Source organism: Numenius arquata, chromosome 8 (genome assembly GCF_964106895.1).
Source record: "Numenius arquata chromosome 8, bNumArq3.hap1.1, whole genome shotgun sequence".
NCBI classification, from domain to species: domain Eukaryota; kingdom Metazoa; phylum Chordata; class Aves; order Charadriiformes; family Scolopacidae; genus Numenius; species Numenius arquata.
Window position 1 is genome coordinate 8,562,539 of NC_133583.1, and position 18,066 is coordinate 8,580,604.

The 18,066-nt window shown below is 45.4% G+C and overlaps 1 protein-coding gene across 9 annotated transcripts in view; it reads left to right on the top strand.

Annotated features, from left to right (window-relative positions):
• The window catches only part of CADPS (calcium dependent secretion activator), a 218,268-nt gene that overhangs the window by 92,904 nt on the left and 107,298 nt on the right, over nt 1–18,066 (top strand). For all 9 annotated transcript variants that reach the window (XM_074151901.1, XM_074151904.1, XM_074151902.1 and 6 more), the window contains exons 7-9: nt 11,375–11,486; nt 15,750–15,889; nt 17,954–18,020. In XM_074151901.1, coding sequence (XP_074008002.1) covers nt 11,375–11,486; nt 15,750–15,889; nt 17,954–18,020 — 319 coding nt within the window. The remainder of the gene's footprint in view (nt 1–11,374; nt 11,487–15,749; nt 15,890–17,953; nt 18,021–18,066) is intronic.

Below are 18,066 nucleotides of genomic sequence, written 5' to 3' on the forward strand. Positions count from 1 at the left end.
CCGTCTGCTTCATCACTCCTATGCATGCAACCTTAAGATGGGATAGTAAAGACCAAAAGGACATTGAAATGAGATTGAGATTCAGTGATCTGAAATAGTGCTAAATTAAGAGAAGGACTACGAAACAAAAGTCCTGGGATACATTCACTCTTCTTGTTTAATGCTCATGGTTGGTGTTTTAGAAAAAATTAAGCCATGCCTTAGTGCAAGTTCTGCACATCACTTGCCAAGGATAAGGCGGGGGGTGACACGTGAAAAGTGCCCAGTTGTTGGTTTATTTATTAAGTGCTGTGTACAAGTAGAGCACATTGTTATTTAATGAGGAGTACTGCTACTGCTGGTTGCAAAGCAGAGTAGGGAGATAGAGAGCATGCTTTAAAGAATTGGTACTCTGCCTACTCCTGCCTGGACAGAGCTCTGAAAGAGGGAATGGTTTAATGGGAAAGCCAACCTTGACAGTGATTTCTCAACATTTTAGTTGTCCTTTCTCTGAACTGAAGGTAGAACAACCTGATGCCTTTGTGAACGTGCTAGGTCTCCCAGTGAACAGCAGCACTATGTGTGAAAGCACTGAAAGGGAGCTATGTACTGTTGTTATTACACGGACAAAGAGGACACAGCCTGCTCGTGGAGAGAGGAGCTTGCAAACTTGGCCAGAGTGCAGAGACACAGTGGTGTTTTCTTGAAGCCTTTCAGAGCAACTCCAAGGTGTTTCAGATCAAAAAAGTCCATGAAAGGCAGGACACAGCACACAGGAGTGTCTTGCCTGCTTCACCCATCTTTCACACCTTTGCCAAAAGGCCTTGTAGGCAAATAAAGCTGAGACCGTCTGCAGCAGCTTCCACTCCATGGTTTAGAGGAGGTGAGAAAGGGGATCCCAACAGCTGCACACAGCCACTGCAGCTGTGGGATCTATGAGGACGTGGGAAGAGGGCTCACCAGCCCCTGATGGTTGCTGAAGGAAGGATGAAGCCCAGCAAGTCAGGGTTTGCTGAGCCCTGTGATCATTGTCAGGCCAGAGACACAAAATGCATGTCTAGGGACGGATCTCCCACAGAAACAGAGAACGTGGTGTTAGTGTATTTGCCTTAGCTCTTCTCAGTGGCTGTGTGTCCCCGGGCCATGCTGGCTCAGTCCTTGCTTTGGGTTTCCTGTCTGTGAAACTAGAGCAATGCTTCTGTTCCACAACAGAGAAAATGCTCATGACTGAGATGGTTGGGTTGGGTGGGCACCATCTGCTGGAAGTGCACACTCATCCCCACTGACCCAGGAGATGCCAGGATGACTTTGCTTCTAGCCTGCAGAAGTTAAGCAGGACAAACCCCATCCCAAGTGTCTGGCTGTATCTGGGCTTCCTGTCCTGGGTCCTGGCTTAGAAGAATATAGAACTGCAAAAACGTGAGTGGTGGTGCACCAAGAAGAGGTGGTCTGATGCCTTTTGTTCTTCTCTTAAGCTGATTTTGAAAGGGTACGTTGTGCCATTTTCTGCTCTGTTTACATGTAGGAAATATTTTGCTGCTCTCCTCTACTGAATTTTATAGAAGAGGGTCTAGACTATGTTGGTACAAAACCACTAACCTGTATTTTCACACAGAGGATTTCTCTCTTTCTCCATAGTCCGTGCTAGTGAGATGCCGAGTTTTGGTAAAGCTGGCAGTGCATGGCCTTCATAAATCTAAATCATGACCAGGCCTTAACTAGCTACAGTCCTTTGCAGTTGTGTTTTTTCCACGGTGATAAATTTGATAGAAGTGGTTAGCCATGTCTGAATTAAATAATTGTTCTGGGAAATGAGCAGCTCTGTGGCTGGTTCAGTGGAGCATCTTTGGCCAAAGGAAACTTTGATTAGCATGTGCGTGGTATTGCAGTCACCTTATACAAGAAGTGGTAACAACCGCAGATAGTAAATGCACACTGAACCGATTTCATGAATGAAACTCTAACTCGCGCTGTACCCAAAGTAGATATACTGATAAAGCAGATACAGTAGGCAGCCCTTGTAAACGCAATTATTCTTTCAGTTCAGACCTCCCAGTAAAAGGTTGCTGGGCTTACATTTCCATTTCCTCCTGCTGAGCTTTTCTCCTCTAATTGTAATATCATAGTATTAAGCGAGAGCACAGGGCATTTGAAAAGCAGTCGTCATTTAAATCACGCTAAGTAATCACGCTACTTATTTTCCCTGTTAATGCCCCGAAGATTGCGGTGAATAGCGTTGCCATAAATTCTCATCCAAACCAGCCGGGGGATTTCTGCAGGGAAGCAGCAGCCGGGGGTGAAGCAGGCTGGGAGGAGTGTGTGGTCCTGGGCAGAGGAGGTGAGGCTGGGCTGGCTACAGGCATGGCAGAGGGACATCTCTGGGGCAGGAATGCCATCTCGTGGCCGCAAATAGCTATTATGTGATTAAATCCACCTCCCCATGCCTTCTTACAACTTCCCCATAACACTTCCCCTGTGGATCAGCTATGCTTAGGAAACACTTCATGCTGAAATCAAGCTCTGCGTTTTCTTTACAGCAACGATCGTCCTTTTTCTGGGTTCCTAAAGCTGTGCCGTCGGCCTCAGCAGCTCTTCTTGGCTGTGGTACCCTGGCAGCCGAGTGACACGGTGCTGGCACAGGAACAGGGTCTGTGGGGACTGCCTGTGAGCCACAAGCAGATCAAGAGCAGACCTCCGCAGGCTTTGCTTTGCTGCAGTCTCTGTCAGCTTTACCCTATTCCTTCTGCACCTTGCACGCCCAGACGCAGATGTGATGCTCTCCTAGACATATTTCTCTCAGCCGGCAGCCATAGTGTTGCCGTACCCAGTTTGAGGATGTGGGAGTTGCAGCTCCTGTAAGGGAGAGATGGTGCCTTTTATCAGCTGTCTGGTACTGCTGGCTGCATGATGTTAAGCAAGATGGTGTCTGCATACGTGACACAGTGTGTCTCAGAGCCATGAGAACAAAAAATGGACAGTCCATGAAATGCCAGAGGCTGGAAGACATCCTCAGCTGCTCCTAGGACTAGACCAGTCCTTAGGGACCTGCTGTCTGCCCACCTTTTGCATAACATCATAGTGCATTCTGCAGTGGTGTTTTGGGATAAATGAACACCCCTTTTGTAAGCAGAATAATAACTGATGATGTATTTTTAGCAGAGGGAATATTATATGCTTGGCAGGAATTAGGACATCACAGGAGACGATGGATTCACTTAGAGAGCCCTTGGGTCATCCCGTCGGAGCAGATATCAGAGATGTGGCCTCACGTAGCTCGAGGGGAAGGCAGATACAGCCACCGCTGCCGGCCAGTGCGTGCGGGGATGCTGACTTGGTCACTTGCACAGTGGCTGCATCGGTGGAAACAGGTTTTACTATCGTTATAAAGTCTGCGCAGGAAGGTCTAGGAGGAATCAAATCTGTTTGTGCTGTCACTCCCACTTCACCTCAGCTTCTTCCGATGGGATGGGACTGAAAGGCTGTTCTGTCAGCAGAAAGGAAGGAGAAGAAACAAATGTGAACAAAAATAGGCCGCGTTGTCAATCTGTGTCTGATGACTTTGGTTATCCTGTTCTGAAGGTGAGTAAACACATCGAACTTCTGCCGTGGGAGGAATCCCAGAGGAGGCTCAGCAGCTCTTGGGAATCAAGCCGTGTTACAAATGCAAACCATTCTCAATCCGTTTCTACAGGCAGAGTGGAAAGGTACCTTTCTTAGCACCTGAATTGGTTTTCTTAGCCCAGGACATTTTTGAATGAGCAGAAACACAGAAGGTTTTCTGCATTTGTATGTATTCTTTGAGATTTTCTTTTCAGATCTTTTTTTTTGCACCTGCAGCAGTCACCTCCAGCACCCCTCTTCAGCAGTGGAAAGACAGGGACACCTTTAGGGCAGGCTTCATCTCATCTGCTTGCTGCCTCTAAACTGGGATGAGGTAAATTAAAGCCTAACTCCACTGACAATTAATTAGAACTCTCCTGAGCCCAAGGCAGATGACACAGGCACGTGTACAAGGTAGTACAGTCCCTTAAGTCTGTGGTTTTCCACAGTTGTGATCCGTCTCATGTCTCTGTATCTTGTCCTGATAGCTCAAGATCAAATCCTTGGAGCCATAGTTCCATTTGAGGCCCCCTACAGCATGTGAAATCCAAACTCAGTCCCACAAAAAATGCCAAATGGATTAAACGACTTGCTCTTTTGCCAGTGGATGGCTGCTGCTGGCAGGAGGAACCGACACCTTCCGTCCTTCGTCCACAGCATGGTGCACTCGCTGAATGCTGCGGAGTAGGCAGCACACAATTTCTTCTTTGTTTGGTGTCTTTACACCCTATTTTGTTTCTGATTACATAATTTCTGATCTTTCAATAATGATATCTCTTGAGAAGGTGTATCACCCACTGGGTTATGTTTCTTGGAAGAATTCAGCTGACCTCGATTGAGGTTTGTAGTCCCACTGCAATAAGTTGCAAACCAGTTCAGAACTGTCCCCAGCCCAGCATCCCCAAACTAGCTATTCCCCCACTGAAACCAAGTTGTGGGGGGAGCTGCACCCCACGGGTCTCCAGCTGTGTGACCCAGCCTGTGGGTTTTCTTGGAGACCCTAAAAGAAAAACCTGAATTCTTCTGTTGCCTTTGGCTTTTTTCAAATCCCAAAGACACAAACCGAAAACCTATTATCCATTGCCATAACCCACGAGAGCTGCAAAAAATACATATCTTCCCGAAGGCTTTGGGATGCCCTACTTCTTTTTATTAGTGCTTTGTGACCCAGCTTGTGCAGGTGTGAGCACCAGTGCCTCTGCCATGTGTCATGGACACATCCATGCTGCCACATCCCCTGCCAGTTTGGTGCCTCACCAACACTGCTCCCAAAGAGGAGCCTGTTCCTCCCAATGCCTGCTTGTGAAGGGCTCAGCACGTGGCCAGCATTATCTCATTTGTGTCATTCCTAGAAGTTCACAAATACCCATTTCTGAAAATGAAATGAGCTTTTTCATCCCCCTGGAATTAATACCGTCCCTGCATCAGGTTTTGCTGTTGAGCTGACTAAGTCTGTGTGTGCTCCATGATAATGAGCTGCAGCCTCAGAGTATGGGCAAGGGAAGTTCAGAAAGATCACTGATAGCCATAATCTTGGTCTTTGACTTCTATTTCATGTTTCTGCTAGAGATTTAAACAAAAAGCTTTCCTGCATGCTGCTTCACATGCAGTTAACAGTTAAACTCGTTTAAAACCTGTTTATTTTCCTCCTTGCTGGTATCTCAAGAAATATATAAAAACAAAACACACCTTAGCATCACATTGGAGTAACAAGTGTAGCTGACTCCATCAGCTGCGTGAAGGTAGGTTAGCTGGGTGTCTGGTGTACTTCTTCTCTAACTTTGTTTTTCCCAGTGGCTTACGTGATTTATGGCCCAAGATTTAAGGCTGCTCCCTGGAAAGGTCTCTTCTGGGAGGGGAGGCGTGGGCTGAAGAAATAAAACCGTCATTTGTTAGGCAGGATTTCTGGAAGAACTAAATCAAGACTGTACGTAGCATTTCAGTCTCCCAGTGATGAAGCAGCATCAGACCTCTCCATCCTCAGAGTGGGATCCATCTCCAGCAGGCACCACGGCTGGGCACTGTGGTGAGCCAAGAAACCAAGGCTGGATTAAAAGCACCACACCATACAAGGTGAAACAACAACCCAGCGAAAGGTGACTTTGCTGACGTGTTCCCTCAAACCATCCCTGGATGTGTTTAAGAGCCGTTTAGATGTGGTGTTGGGGGATATGGTATAGGGTAGAACTTTGTAGAGTAGGGTAGATGGTTGGGCTCGATGATCCCAAGGGTCTCTTCCAACCTAGACGATTTTATGATTCTATGAAAAAACAGGCAGTGTCTATAAAGCTGTGTGCCACCTTCTTGATGTGCTTCAGCCTTCTTAATGTGCTTGATGTGCACCAGCCAGCTCACTTTGGAGACCAAACTACAAATACACCAAGAGGGACACAGACACACTGGTGTGGGTGCCAGGAGAGAAGAGGTGAGGGATGTGGATGAAGAGAAGTGTGTGAAGCACAACCCTTTTCTGCCTGCACCAGCAGCGCACGAGGGAGGCAGCGGGAGCTGTACGTTGAGCGTAATGCACGCCTGGAGGGAACCCACCGAGAGAAGAGTGTAGCTCTCCTTTAATACACATTTTTACTTTATTTTTCACATGTTCCATGCAAGCTGGCAAGTAAACCCGTTTTAATAAATATATCTGGAGAGGGAGAAAAGGTGTCCTCTGGCAGTTTTGAAGCCCCTGAGAACTGGCCATAGATCATGTATAAATGTCAGCCCCGTCGAAAGCACATCACTCTCCAGCTGCTCCCATGTTAGCCCACTGACAGGCCGAGCTGGTTAACAGGGCTGATTCATGGCCCAACGATATAATTCAGTTGCACTTGTTCATTACTTATAGAAATCACAGCCATCGATGTTCTGGCCAGATAAAGTTACAGGAGCAATGATGGAAGAAGGGTTACTGTTTCAACTCAGGCAGGGGCTAAGCAGATTGGCTGGAGACAACAGTACAAGGATGAAAGAATTTAATGCATTCTTCTGGGCACTAACATGTATTTTCGCTTTTGGGAAGGTCATGGGTACTAAAGTTTCTTTTAGAGGAACTTAGACACTAGAGGTGAACAGAGATTATTAAGTCAATGTCTCTCAAGGACAGCTGAGAAGATTGTGTATTAGGCCATGCAAGGGGGCTGTCATGGAGGAAAACAGCTGGAGTCAGAAACTCTGCTGCCTATTTTCATGGGACACATGAGCGCAGGCAGGACAAGGACCCTTGCAGGGTTTTGCTTAAGCCTTATTCATATCCCAAATAGCCTTTTCATGTCCCACTGTAACAGTGCCATAGTGTTCGAATGATTTTGTCTTTTTGGCTACATAGTAATTTGACTTCATTATCCTTGTGTCTGTATTTTGGTAGCGCTCAGAGACTACAGCCAAAGATCAGGGTGTGAAGCACTTCACATCCATAGGATGAAGATAGTTGTTTCTGCAGTGACAGGAAAGGGTAAGATCTTGGTACAGGAGCAAGGTGAGGTAGTCTTACTTGTTTTGTCCATAAGTTAGGAAGGGTTGAGTAGCATCAACCTAAAAGTTTGCCAGAAGATCACCAACATGTTGCTTGAAACAGCTGACAGGAGCTTGGTCTGAGCAGCCTGCACCTCCATCAGCAATGGCAGCATTTTCCCTCCATGTGCCAGTAAGGACAGTGCCTGCGAGAGCTCATACTCCTGAAATCGGACAGGTAAGCCCATCCTTCAAGTGCTCCACTATCATGGAGGTAGTGGGGGACAAGGGTGACCTTCCTCCCTTGTCCACTCACGCCCTCTGGGTATGCCTCATTTTATGTTTCATTCAGAACAAAATCTCAGTGCTTTAGGTTGATTGGTTAGTACCTGTGATGGCACCTCTAGGTGAATCTGTAGACACGAAGTCCACAGTGATGATCTTATTTTGCTTGTAAAAGGTAAAACAAGGGGCAGCATTTGTCAAGTTAACACCTGGGGCATATCTCATCCTCTGGCTTTTTGCAGCTGCCCTGACCCTGGAGGTGTTCAAGGCAAGGTTGGATGGGGCTTTGAGCAACCTGGTCTAGTAGTGGGAGATGTCCCTACCCACGGCAGGGGGGTTGGAACTAGATGATCTTTGAGGTCTTTTCCAACCTAAACCATTCTATGATTCTCTGAGTTTAGCTACTCATCCTAATTTTGATGCCTAACTAGAAACCTTGGGGAGCATTTCTTGGTCAGCTCCAGGCTTTGGGATACACTGGGCAGTAAGGAATGCTGAGGGTTTCAAGTGGGGTTCAGATAGTTAATATGGTCCTAAATGAGAAAGTACTGTCAGGATTTTTCTGCTTTTATACTTATTTTCTGTGCCATGTAGATATATAGATCTATATACACATATCCATTTGGCCAGAGTGACATTATTTGTCCTCATTTGCAGATGTACTATTTTGAAGTGTCAGCATGAGCTCTATGATACGGAGACAAGATAGTGTGGCTACTTCATGAGATTTGTCCAGAATGGGTCCCAAGGTGCTTTCCCAACAAATAAACTCCTACAGTGATAGCCTGCTTAATTATTTAATATGGAAATTAAACCATTACATTGTTAGTCCCTCAGAAGATCCTAACTACTGTCCAGAGCTAATTTTCTGAACAATAATTTAATACACAGCACAGATAAGCTGCGTACTTAGGTTGAATACAAATGATGTCTCAGTGACATGAATTATGGCCTTATGCTGAGCATCGCTATGGCAACTAATGACATCACCGCAGGCTTCAACCTGCACAAAACCCAACTTCTGAGGGTCTCTATTTGTTGGTGCGGATCTTTTCAGGGCTTTTGGGGGGGGGGTATGAATATGTAAGCACCACAGTGTTGTCAAGGGTTTGCTATGTATGTTTACTGTCATTTGAAACATTTATTCCCTTTGTGGTTAATGTTGTTCTCATGAAGGAAACCTAATGAAAATTACTGTTTGTATTTGGTTAGTAACATTTGTTGATAACATATGGTCTGGGAATGCTTCAGCAAATAAGAGCTTTTTAATAGTAAACAGAGATATGAGTTCTATAAAGCAGATGCTGTCAAAATACACAGTGTAAGGTTGGATATTTTCTTACTTTTTCCTCTTACCCAAAGCAAAATTACCTTTCTACTTTCCCTGCTGCTGGCAATGTAGGTTTTTTTAAGACAGAAAACATAACCTGTGACTTGAAGCTGCAATTAGAAAATAAGGTTGTTTCTCCGTTATTATGTTTAAAATGTTTATTAGGTGGCTGATGGATCACACATGAAGATGTAATATTGGGGATCTGACTGGACTGTACATAATTTATGCAAAACCTCTGCTCCCTGGCACTAGTGGCAGTTTGATGCATCATCATAAAAGATGAATCATGTGGAACAGTAACACTGGGAGAGAAAACTTCAGAGCAAAGCTGACAAAGAACCTGAGTTCGTTAACCAGCTCTGCACTGAACACCCTTATCTGCTAAGCTCAGTTGGACAAGATTGGCTCAGCAGAGAGCAAAGCGCAAACCCATACTCCTTGTGCACAGGAAGGAATAAATTATTTTTCCCAATAACGTTCCAAATGCAAAACTTGCTTTTTGGTATTTAAGTTTGAAGTAGTTGGACCGCGTCACCTGAGCCTTTTCCTGGTCATTTCAAGGGAATTGCCTTTCTTCAGCAGAGGATCTAGTTTGAAGACAGTATAAAGGAGAAAGTGTCGTTAATAGCATAGGGTGAATAGAAATTATTAGTGAGGTACGGTATAATCTCTCATCTGACTTGCAGTATTTTAGGTTGCAGTGTGTGTTCCATCACATCACTCAGAGGTGTTGCTCATGGTATGCTCTTGGTTTCTTCTAGTTTACAAAAAGCACCTTGTCTGATCATCCTTCAAGCTTGCTTGCACACTTTACATGAGGTTGGAAGTGTGATGAATTTTCAGGGTTTCTGGGAACAACATAGAAATCTAGCTTACAATGAATTATAAATAAAATAAAGAGAAAGGTAAAGCAAAAAAAGAAAAAAAAAAAGAGAAAAGAGCAGTGTTATCTGCTAGTTTCACGTTGGGCCTCTGCATGGTCAGATGCTTGGGAGCATCCTCCTGGCAGTGGTGCACTCTTCCAAATCCTCCTCTGCTCATCTTTTGCTGAGCTGTTCTCTGTTTTAGGAGTGCTTTGCTTAGCTCTGCCTGGAAGTTTCTGTCCACCTTTATTTTAGTAAGTTTCAAACTTTCTAAGCTGTAGTAACAAAGCTTGAAACACAGCTGTGAAGTCTCACACATAAAAGCATCGTGACTTTTTACCCCTTAATGCAGAAGGTATTTTTTTTCTCTTCTCTGCTACTTTCAAAATTGTTTAAAGATTGCAAACAGACATTAGTTCAAGTTCCACTTAATTTTTGTTCTGTGACCCTCTTCAGTCTGTGCTCATTTGCCATAGGGAAGCATTTTCCTGTATCTCAAAAACGTTAGCACAGGTGAGTAATTTGACATGCTGGTGTGAGTGGCACCACTTATGGAGGCTCTTCATGAGCCTGTTTGAAAAGCTGTGACCCTTAGGATGTTGAACAGACTTGGTGTCTCACAGGTTTCTTTTCCCTGCGATCTCTCTAAATGAAATCTGGCTGCTGTGTAAGGTCTGGGTATCTTTAAGAGAACCCCATGAGGATGCTCACCAGCATGCTCACCAGCTCAGGTGACCTCTCATGGGTGCACGCTGCTCACTGGGACAGGACAGGGCCCAGGAGGAAAGTCCCTGAAACAGAGTGCAATGGGCTGTGGCCAAACTGGGGCTCTATCCTCAAAACTTCCCGAAATGCCCAGGGCCAGAGAGGAAACCTCTAGCATGACATGCTGAGGCCCATCACCAGATCTCCTTGTGGTGGGCTGCAGGGCTGCTCTGGTTCCCACACTCGTGGAGAAGATCACCTGTGGAGTAGGCTCCCCTTGTGAGACTTAAAATGGCAAGTTTGGCCATAGATGTTGGCAGACTGTGGCTAGGACCCTGTGCCTGCAGGCTCCCATGTGGAATGGGTTCATGTTCTCTGCACACTTGGGCAGCTTGTGGTTGCAGGAGCTTGGAGATGTCATCTAGAAACATGCCTGTCTAGAGGGGGGTTTCTCATACTGTGGGACATTTGGCCTCCATAGGATGGCTTTCCAAGGCAGGGAACCAGCTGGGGGATGGCTCATGGAGTACAAATAGAAGACAGTGGTCTTGGTTTATTGCGTAGTTGGAGAGGTGGCCACTTCCTGGCCACTGCTGTCCCATCTCCAAGGAGCTGGTGTCCTGCTCTGCAGTCCCAGCAAACTAGGATTACTCTAGACATGATGGCTTGAACTTAAACCTGGGCTGGAGGGCTGGGCTGGGACTCAGAAGAGGACCCAGGTTAAATTGGGGTTTCTTCAGAGAAAGCAGATCTCACTATCAACCTGGAAAGGAGAGGTTAATCAGCCAAGAGAAGAGCAGAGACATGAGTGATTACAGATGTCCTAGGTGCAGATGTCCCTGATCCTCAAATTCTGTTGTGACTATACAGGCTGTCGCTGCAGAAGACATATTGTTCTTTCTAAATAAAAAAGTTCTCTTAAATTTGGTTTCATGCAGCTCCCAAATACTCTTTTTTTTCCCCAAAGAACCATCATGTTTTTTCCAAACATCTGTCCCACATTTCCTTAAGAAGATAATTAATGCTCTTGTCACTCAGACAGCCCAGCAACTTCGGCTTGTGCCAGAGAGGTTGTTTTTGGTTAACCATTGCAAGCCCAAGGTGTAGCGCTGCTGACCTGCCAGTGGAGCTCAACATCTCTCTGTCCTTATTTTCACAGCTGGGGCACCCAAGGAGACTTCACCACGACACACGCGCTTCCCGCAGTGAAGGTGAAGCTGTTCACAGAGAGCACAGGAGTGCTGGCGCTGGAGGACAAAGAGCTTGGGAGGGTAAGGAGATTTTGAGTTTAATAATAATGTTTCCTTCTGGCCCTGCTTTTCTAGAGAAATCTCTCCTGTACGGAAATATCTTTGGAGCACAACATGCTCTGCTTTTTTGCCAAGCTTCAGGAGGGGAGGAAAAAAAGCAAGCTCTCCACTGCTGGAAAGGAGTGCATCTCGCATGCTGTCTTTGTTGTGAGTTTTTAATGGCAGCATTTCAGCTGGCTGTGCCTGCACTGAGCAAAGGCAGAGGATCTTGTGTGCGATATTGGCAGTCCGGAAAGCCTTAGAAGTTGCTTACGGAAATGGACATTCCTGAGGCAGAAAAGGGGATTATGCTGAAGCAAAAAAGAAGGGATTTAAGTTTGGCAAGAGAGTGTTAAGCTGCTCTCATATCTGCTGAGCAGCCGGTGCACGGTTTGAGCGTTTGAAAGCACTGACTGCGGTACTCACTGCAAAAGGCTGGAAATCCTGGCTTCCCCTGGGGATTATGGCTGAACTGGTGGCTTCAGTGGGGCTGGACTGGGAAGAGAAACATGGGGGATTGTTGTCCGCATCAGTGGTGTTAATAGCTCAGATTCCTGGGGTACTGGCCACAGGTCCAACCTTCCCACCCCATCTCTGCCCCTCACCTGTGATCCCTAAACCAGCACCCTGGGACTGGTCGCCCTCCATCACTGCAACCTACAGCTCCAGAATATCTGTGGATGGCACTTTTTTGTGGCTTTGGGACACTTCAGTTAGTCTCCATGGATTTTTTGCAGCTGTGTAATTTGGGTTGGCCCCAAGCGCAAGTGACAGCAAACTCCCTGCCATGCAGCTCTTCAGGGGTGGGAGATCAGCATGGTGAAGGCCCCATGAAAATCGGTTCAGGATAAGAGAGGCTGCACCTTACACGTGGGCTTGGCATCTCTCATGTCATGGCTTAGCATGGCCTGGGCGATCTCCAGGAGCACCCTGGGCTCTGTCTGCCTTGGTTCTGCAGTGCACCTTGCTCTCTGCCCTGTCTACATGGCTATGGCCAAGAAAGCCATGGCCAAGAAAGACACTGATCCCGTGGCAAGCCCAAGTATGGTGTTTCCAATTATGGACTAACCTGTTGGGATGTTTCTTGCTAACTCCATGGCTGCTTCTGCCTTGATACAGGAGCATATGTGTCCGGACAATGAAGTTTTTCCTAATTAACATGGTTTTGTGTTCATCCCATTCATACAAGTGCCAAATGTTCTTTCAGGTCCTAGTGAGCTGTTGATTTAATTTATATCTTTATGGTGGAGAGCACTGCATGTGATTTTGTCTCATATAATTTTTGTTCATTTTAACTATTTGCGTTTTCATGTTCATGTAACATCCTTTGTTCTTGCACTTGAGAGAGAGAAAAGCAAAACTACCCCTTCTTTTCTCCTCGCCCTTCTTTCCTCCTCTCAGTCTTCTCTTCAAAGAGAGTCACAGCCCCTTTGGACTTTCCTCATCCACACCTTGATCCACCCTTTCTCCCTGTTTTTTGACAAAGGGGATGACCCCACTAGGCTGCAGTACTCCAGCCGAAGACCGACCGTTGCTTTGCTGCGCAGCATCATAATATTTTCAGGTTTATTTCCAAAACCTTCTTCTTCAAACAGCCTGGCACTCCTGCCTTTGTCTGCTGCAGCGTGCTGAGCCGAGCTTTTCACCCAGCCAGCCACGATGCCATCCAGGGCTTTTTCCCCTGAGCGGTTACACCGGGTGTAGACCCGCTTGCTTTGTGAGTCTTGTTTCCACTGGCAGCCATGAGCAGTGCTGACTTTGCTGGTCTCGGGAAGCAATTAGTTGTGCATGTTGTTCTGAGAAAGACATCAGGCCCCAGAGCAACCCCTCTTGCCCTGAAATGCTGATGAGCCAGCCCGGCCGATGCGCTTTAATTCCCAGTCCAGCGGGGAATTGGGCTCTGGCCGAAGGACGTGGGCCAGCAGTGGCGAGCGCGGGCAGCCGGGCGGTGATTTCCCCTGGCCCGTGGCCACCAGCGCTTTCAGTCGGCCAAACTTCAAAGGGAGGCTCAGTGTGCCCGGAGCGGCCGAGAGATGACGCGTGTCTGCTCAGGCTGCGTCAGGATTTCTTCTTTAATGAAATAATGAAACCAGGAGCGTGTTAAGCCCTTGGTTTGGTGTTGGAGCGGGCACGAACCTGTCTGCACGGAGAGAGGAGGGAAGCAGGTTTTATACATAAAAACACCCATGCTCAGCCACCCTTTGAGAAGCGGCTTTGTGCTCTGCCAGGCATGTACAATGCCCACTTTCTATTGCGAGTGTTAAATTGGCAACCGGCCGGCGCTCCTCATTTTGCCACTTTTATCAAAGGGAGAGCTGGAAAATGCTCCCAAGCCCTGAACTGCTGGATGGGCAGCTAAAGGCATGGGAATACATCCTGGTCCTATTGAAACTGGTGGCAAGGCTCCCGTGGATTTCAGTCATGCCAAAACTTCATCTACTGAAAGCAAAGAGGGAAAGAGCCATGAATTACAACAACACTGAGCAAAGTTTATGCACCTTTTGCTGAAAAAGAGTTAGAAATCAAAGTAGCGAGCATCCCAAACACCCTGAGTGGCTGCTGCCTCCCTAAGAGATGTGGTTTAGTGCAAGTCTATGTGCTTGCATGGCCTGATTTACAGTGGGGATCCTTCGATACTGCTCAGCATTTGGGGCCACCCCTGTTTCTAACAACACCCCACATGGAGGACTCACTATTCATCTTCAGGGCTTGCTTAAATGTGTTTTTTTCCAAGAGTGATGCAGTCAAGACTGGTGTTGCTCTGTTATCTATGTAACTAATAACAGCTTCAGATTCCTGCCAGAGAAAGCATTAGTCTAATTCAGTAAAAGAAATGATAAATAATATTGATGAATAAGGGTGATGTTGAGAATCTACTGATGTTAACCTCAGCCTTTGGAGGAGGCAATAAAATCATTTTGAAAATCATTCATCAGAGGGTAATAGCGTCAAGGATATTTTGGTGGAAAACAGCCCTTGGGTTGTTGACTCAGCAGTAAAGTTGAAGAGCAGAGGAATAAAGATTATAGTCTGGGCTGGAGTTTGGCAGGAGCACGGATAAGTGTGAGCAAGGAGTATGTGGTGGCAGTACATCAAATAAGAAGGGTGAATGCTGCCATTTGTAAAATAATTTGCTTGCATAAAGGTTAATGGATATAAAGGAGATTCATCTCGCTACAGGACAGCGGAGACTTGAATGAATTTGTGGCAGGCAAAGTCACCTCTGAGAGTGAAAGCATCAGAAGAGGAACGGGTATATGAGGGAGAGGGTTAAGCCACCTCAAAGGACACATATGGAAGCACCAGGGGAAGATGGTGGATGTGGTGTAATTCTGGGAGAATACTCTGTGGCTCGCTGTCTGAGGGAGCTGCTGTGCTTTGTAGGGGTAATGGGTGAGTGGGAAAAGCAGAGCTGTCATCAGGAGAGATCACTCGCCTCTCGGAGCCTTTCAGTTTCTTTGATGAGCCAAGCACTTCCATTAGTCTTCATCTGCACAGCCCCACTGCAATCATTCGTGTTGCACTGATTTTCCCCCGGCTGGAGACCATCCCATCATTTCCTCGCTGCATGAAATGGGAGCAGAGAATCCTGCAGCCACTGATGTCATGACATGGGATGCAGATTTTATCTGCTGTCGTAGTGTAGTCAGACTCACCAGCCAACCTGAAATGCTGCCTACTGCATCCACTCTTAACAGTAAGCAAAAAATCAAGCCAGCTTCCCCACAACCTGATAGTAGCAGGAAATGAACCATTTTAGGCAGAGCTTTCTGAGCCCTCGAAACAGCACTTGTCACATGGGAACTGTCAGAAAAGCTGGAGATTGACCGAGTTGTATGAGGCTGAAAGTGGGAGATTGCAGTGGGCAACCCCAGCAAACCTTGTTGCTGGTTTGCTAATCACATTAGTAGACCCTCACTTCCAGACTCATTTACCTGGACAGTTGTAATTTTGTTTACCACAGTCTCTTCTTAAATGGTGGGAACTAATAATGCAGTTCTGTTCTGCACAACCCCACAAACAATGGCTCGGTAAATTGAGGAGCCAAAGAATATAGGAACTAATCTCAAAATAGTAAGCTATACTTTAAAAAAGCAATAAGAAGCCATCCTCGCTGATGTGAGTAGAAATTTCCCGACTGGCTTCTAGGGGAAAAGTAAGTCATCTGATATGCTTTTGTTCCCCATTAAAACCCATTTTGTGAATCATTTCTTCCTTTAACATTGTTGCTTTTGACACTTGCAGGTTGTTCTCCATCCTACTCCCAACAGCCCAAAGCAATCAGAGTGGCACAAAATGACTGTTTCCAAGAACTGCCCGGATCAAGACCTGAAGATCAAGCTGGCTGTGCGAATGGATAAGCCTCAAAACATGAAGCACTCTGGGTAAATGTTTGTCTTGATCTGAACTCAATTTGTTTTGAATGTGCATTAGAAAATTTCTCTTTTTTAAGATTCTGGAAAAGAAACTCTTTTTCTCAAGTTCACGGGAGGTTAAAAGATATATATAAAAATGGCATTAGTTTAGTCATTTGTAATGCACTTTCTGTATTCTTAGCATAGTCTTTTTAATGCATATCAGCCAAACAGCTTAATTTTTAAACAGTATTCCTCAGGAAATTACTAGGTTATTTTTTTTTCCGTAAGGAAATAATAGGTGAACTGCCTGACTCTTACTGAGAGTGGTATAATTTCCTAAGTTATTCTGTGTTTCTCTGTATTGACTTCTCATAGCACCTTCCGCTTGAAATAAGCTCCAGTGTCGTCATCATTATCTATACAGAGATACACAGCACAATTAAGTAGCGGTTGCCTGGAGTAGGCAGTTGCCTGGAGTAGAACTAATGATCTGGAAGGTTCAAAGGGAAACCTCTCCCCTTCCAGACGTGAGTGTCGGAGGATCTGGGGCCAGGGGGATCCCTGACCACCACCCCTCGCTTCCACCTTCGTGCCGTGCAATTGCAAATTAGATTATCCTTGGGAAGATCTGAGGCTCATGGCTAAAGGCATTGGCAAGGCTTTCCTCTGATTGCTCTTCAAAGCTGAGGATGTGATAAAAAATATAAACTGTCCAGGAAAGCCACTGTTTTGATTAACTCTTTCTCAGGTATGTTTTTGGTGCTATAAGAGTGACTTTGTTTCATTTTTATTTTCATAGTGTTTTGTTAGATTCAATCCATTATGAGATGATTTGGATCATTCATCTGTCTTTTAATTCCTTCTCCTCCCTCCTCCTCCTGTCATCTCAGCTAATGAGATCAGAGCCAATAGCAACATGAGAAGTTTAATTTTTCCACCATGATCAGACACCAAAAGCCAGAAGGGACAGTTCACCTGTTGCATTTGTTTCCCTGATCTCAGCAAAAGGGCTGAGCAGTCCTGGCTTTTCTCAGGCTTTCTTGAACTAACAGTTGATTTACAAGATGATGCTCAAAACTATGTCGTTTATAATGCTCGCTTGCTATCAGAACTGAGATTGTCTTTCCGTTGATGTTAGTGGCAACAGCAATAAGGACAATTATTGCCCTGTTCTTGAACTAGCCAAGGGCTCAGTGCCCACATTAGCATGACTTGGAGTTTCGTGGCTTAAACACTCACCAAGAGTATGCTGGGTCTCTTCTGGCATAAGGAACAACTAGCATAACCGAAAAGAAATTGTTTTTCTATTTATTGAGCCAGAACTAAAGTAATTATAAAGATACATAAAACATATTAATGCTGAATAATGTCCTTGCATTTATTGCTAGTCTGGTGCTGCCACTGTTTTTGCCAGTGTTTGTATTACAGTGTCACAGCGGCCGCTTCATCACGGAGATTAAATGCTAATTTTGACATTAATTTTAAAAGTTAATTCTTCCTTTGTAGAAAACAATTAACTCACTCCTCCTTAGAAATCATTCCATTTGCTTGTATATCTGTAGCCAAGTGATTTCTAGGAATTCATCTTAAGCTGTTCAGCAAAGTGTCCTGGTTTAGTGAGTCCAGTGTATACTGGGATCCTGGGTACTGGTTTTGAGGCAGTAAGTGTCCCTTTGTTTGACAGCTCCCCTCAGCCAAATGCTTTTGTGAAGGCTTAAAGCAACGTTTGGGGTTTCTCTCCCTTAATTCTTCCATTACAGATGTATTCTTCACCCATCTGATCATGTCATAGCTATTCACTGGCATTAAATGGCTTCTAAATTCTGAGCAAGTTGTGAAAGACAAAGAGGAAGAGAGAATTAATACTGTGCAACATTAAGAGCCTGGGAGCTTTTTGTGTCACTTTCTTTACAGGTTATTTATTCAGGGTAGAAATAAACACATTCATGAATGCTGCTGAACTTAAGAGTCTTGTAATTACTCCTGCTTGTGCATTAACTTCAGTTTCTAGGTGTAAAGAAAACATACTGAAAAGCAAGAGAGCAACATATAGTCACTTGTGTACTGAGTTCACCTCTTCTTTTATCCTAGGTATTTATGGGCCATTGGTAAAAATGTTTGGAAGAGATGGAAGAAACGATTCTTTGTCCTGGTCCAGGTAACAAATTTAACTAGAAGTGATCTTAAATCACAACATGAAATAT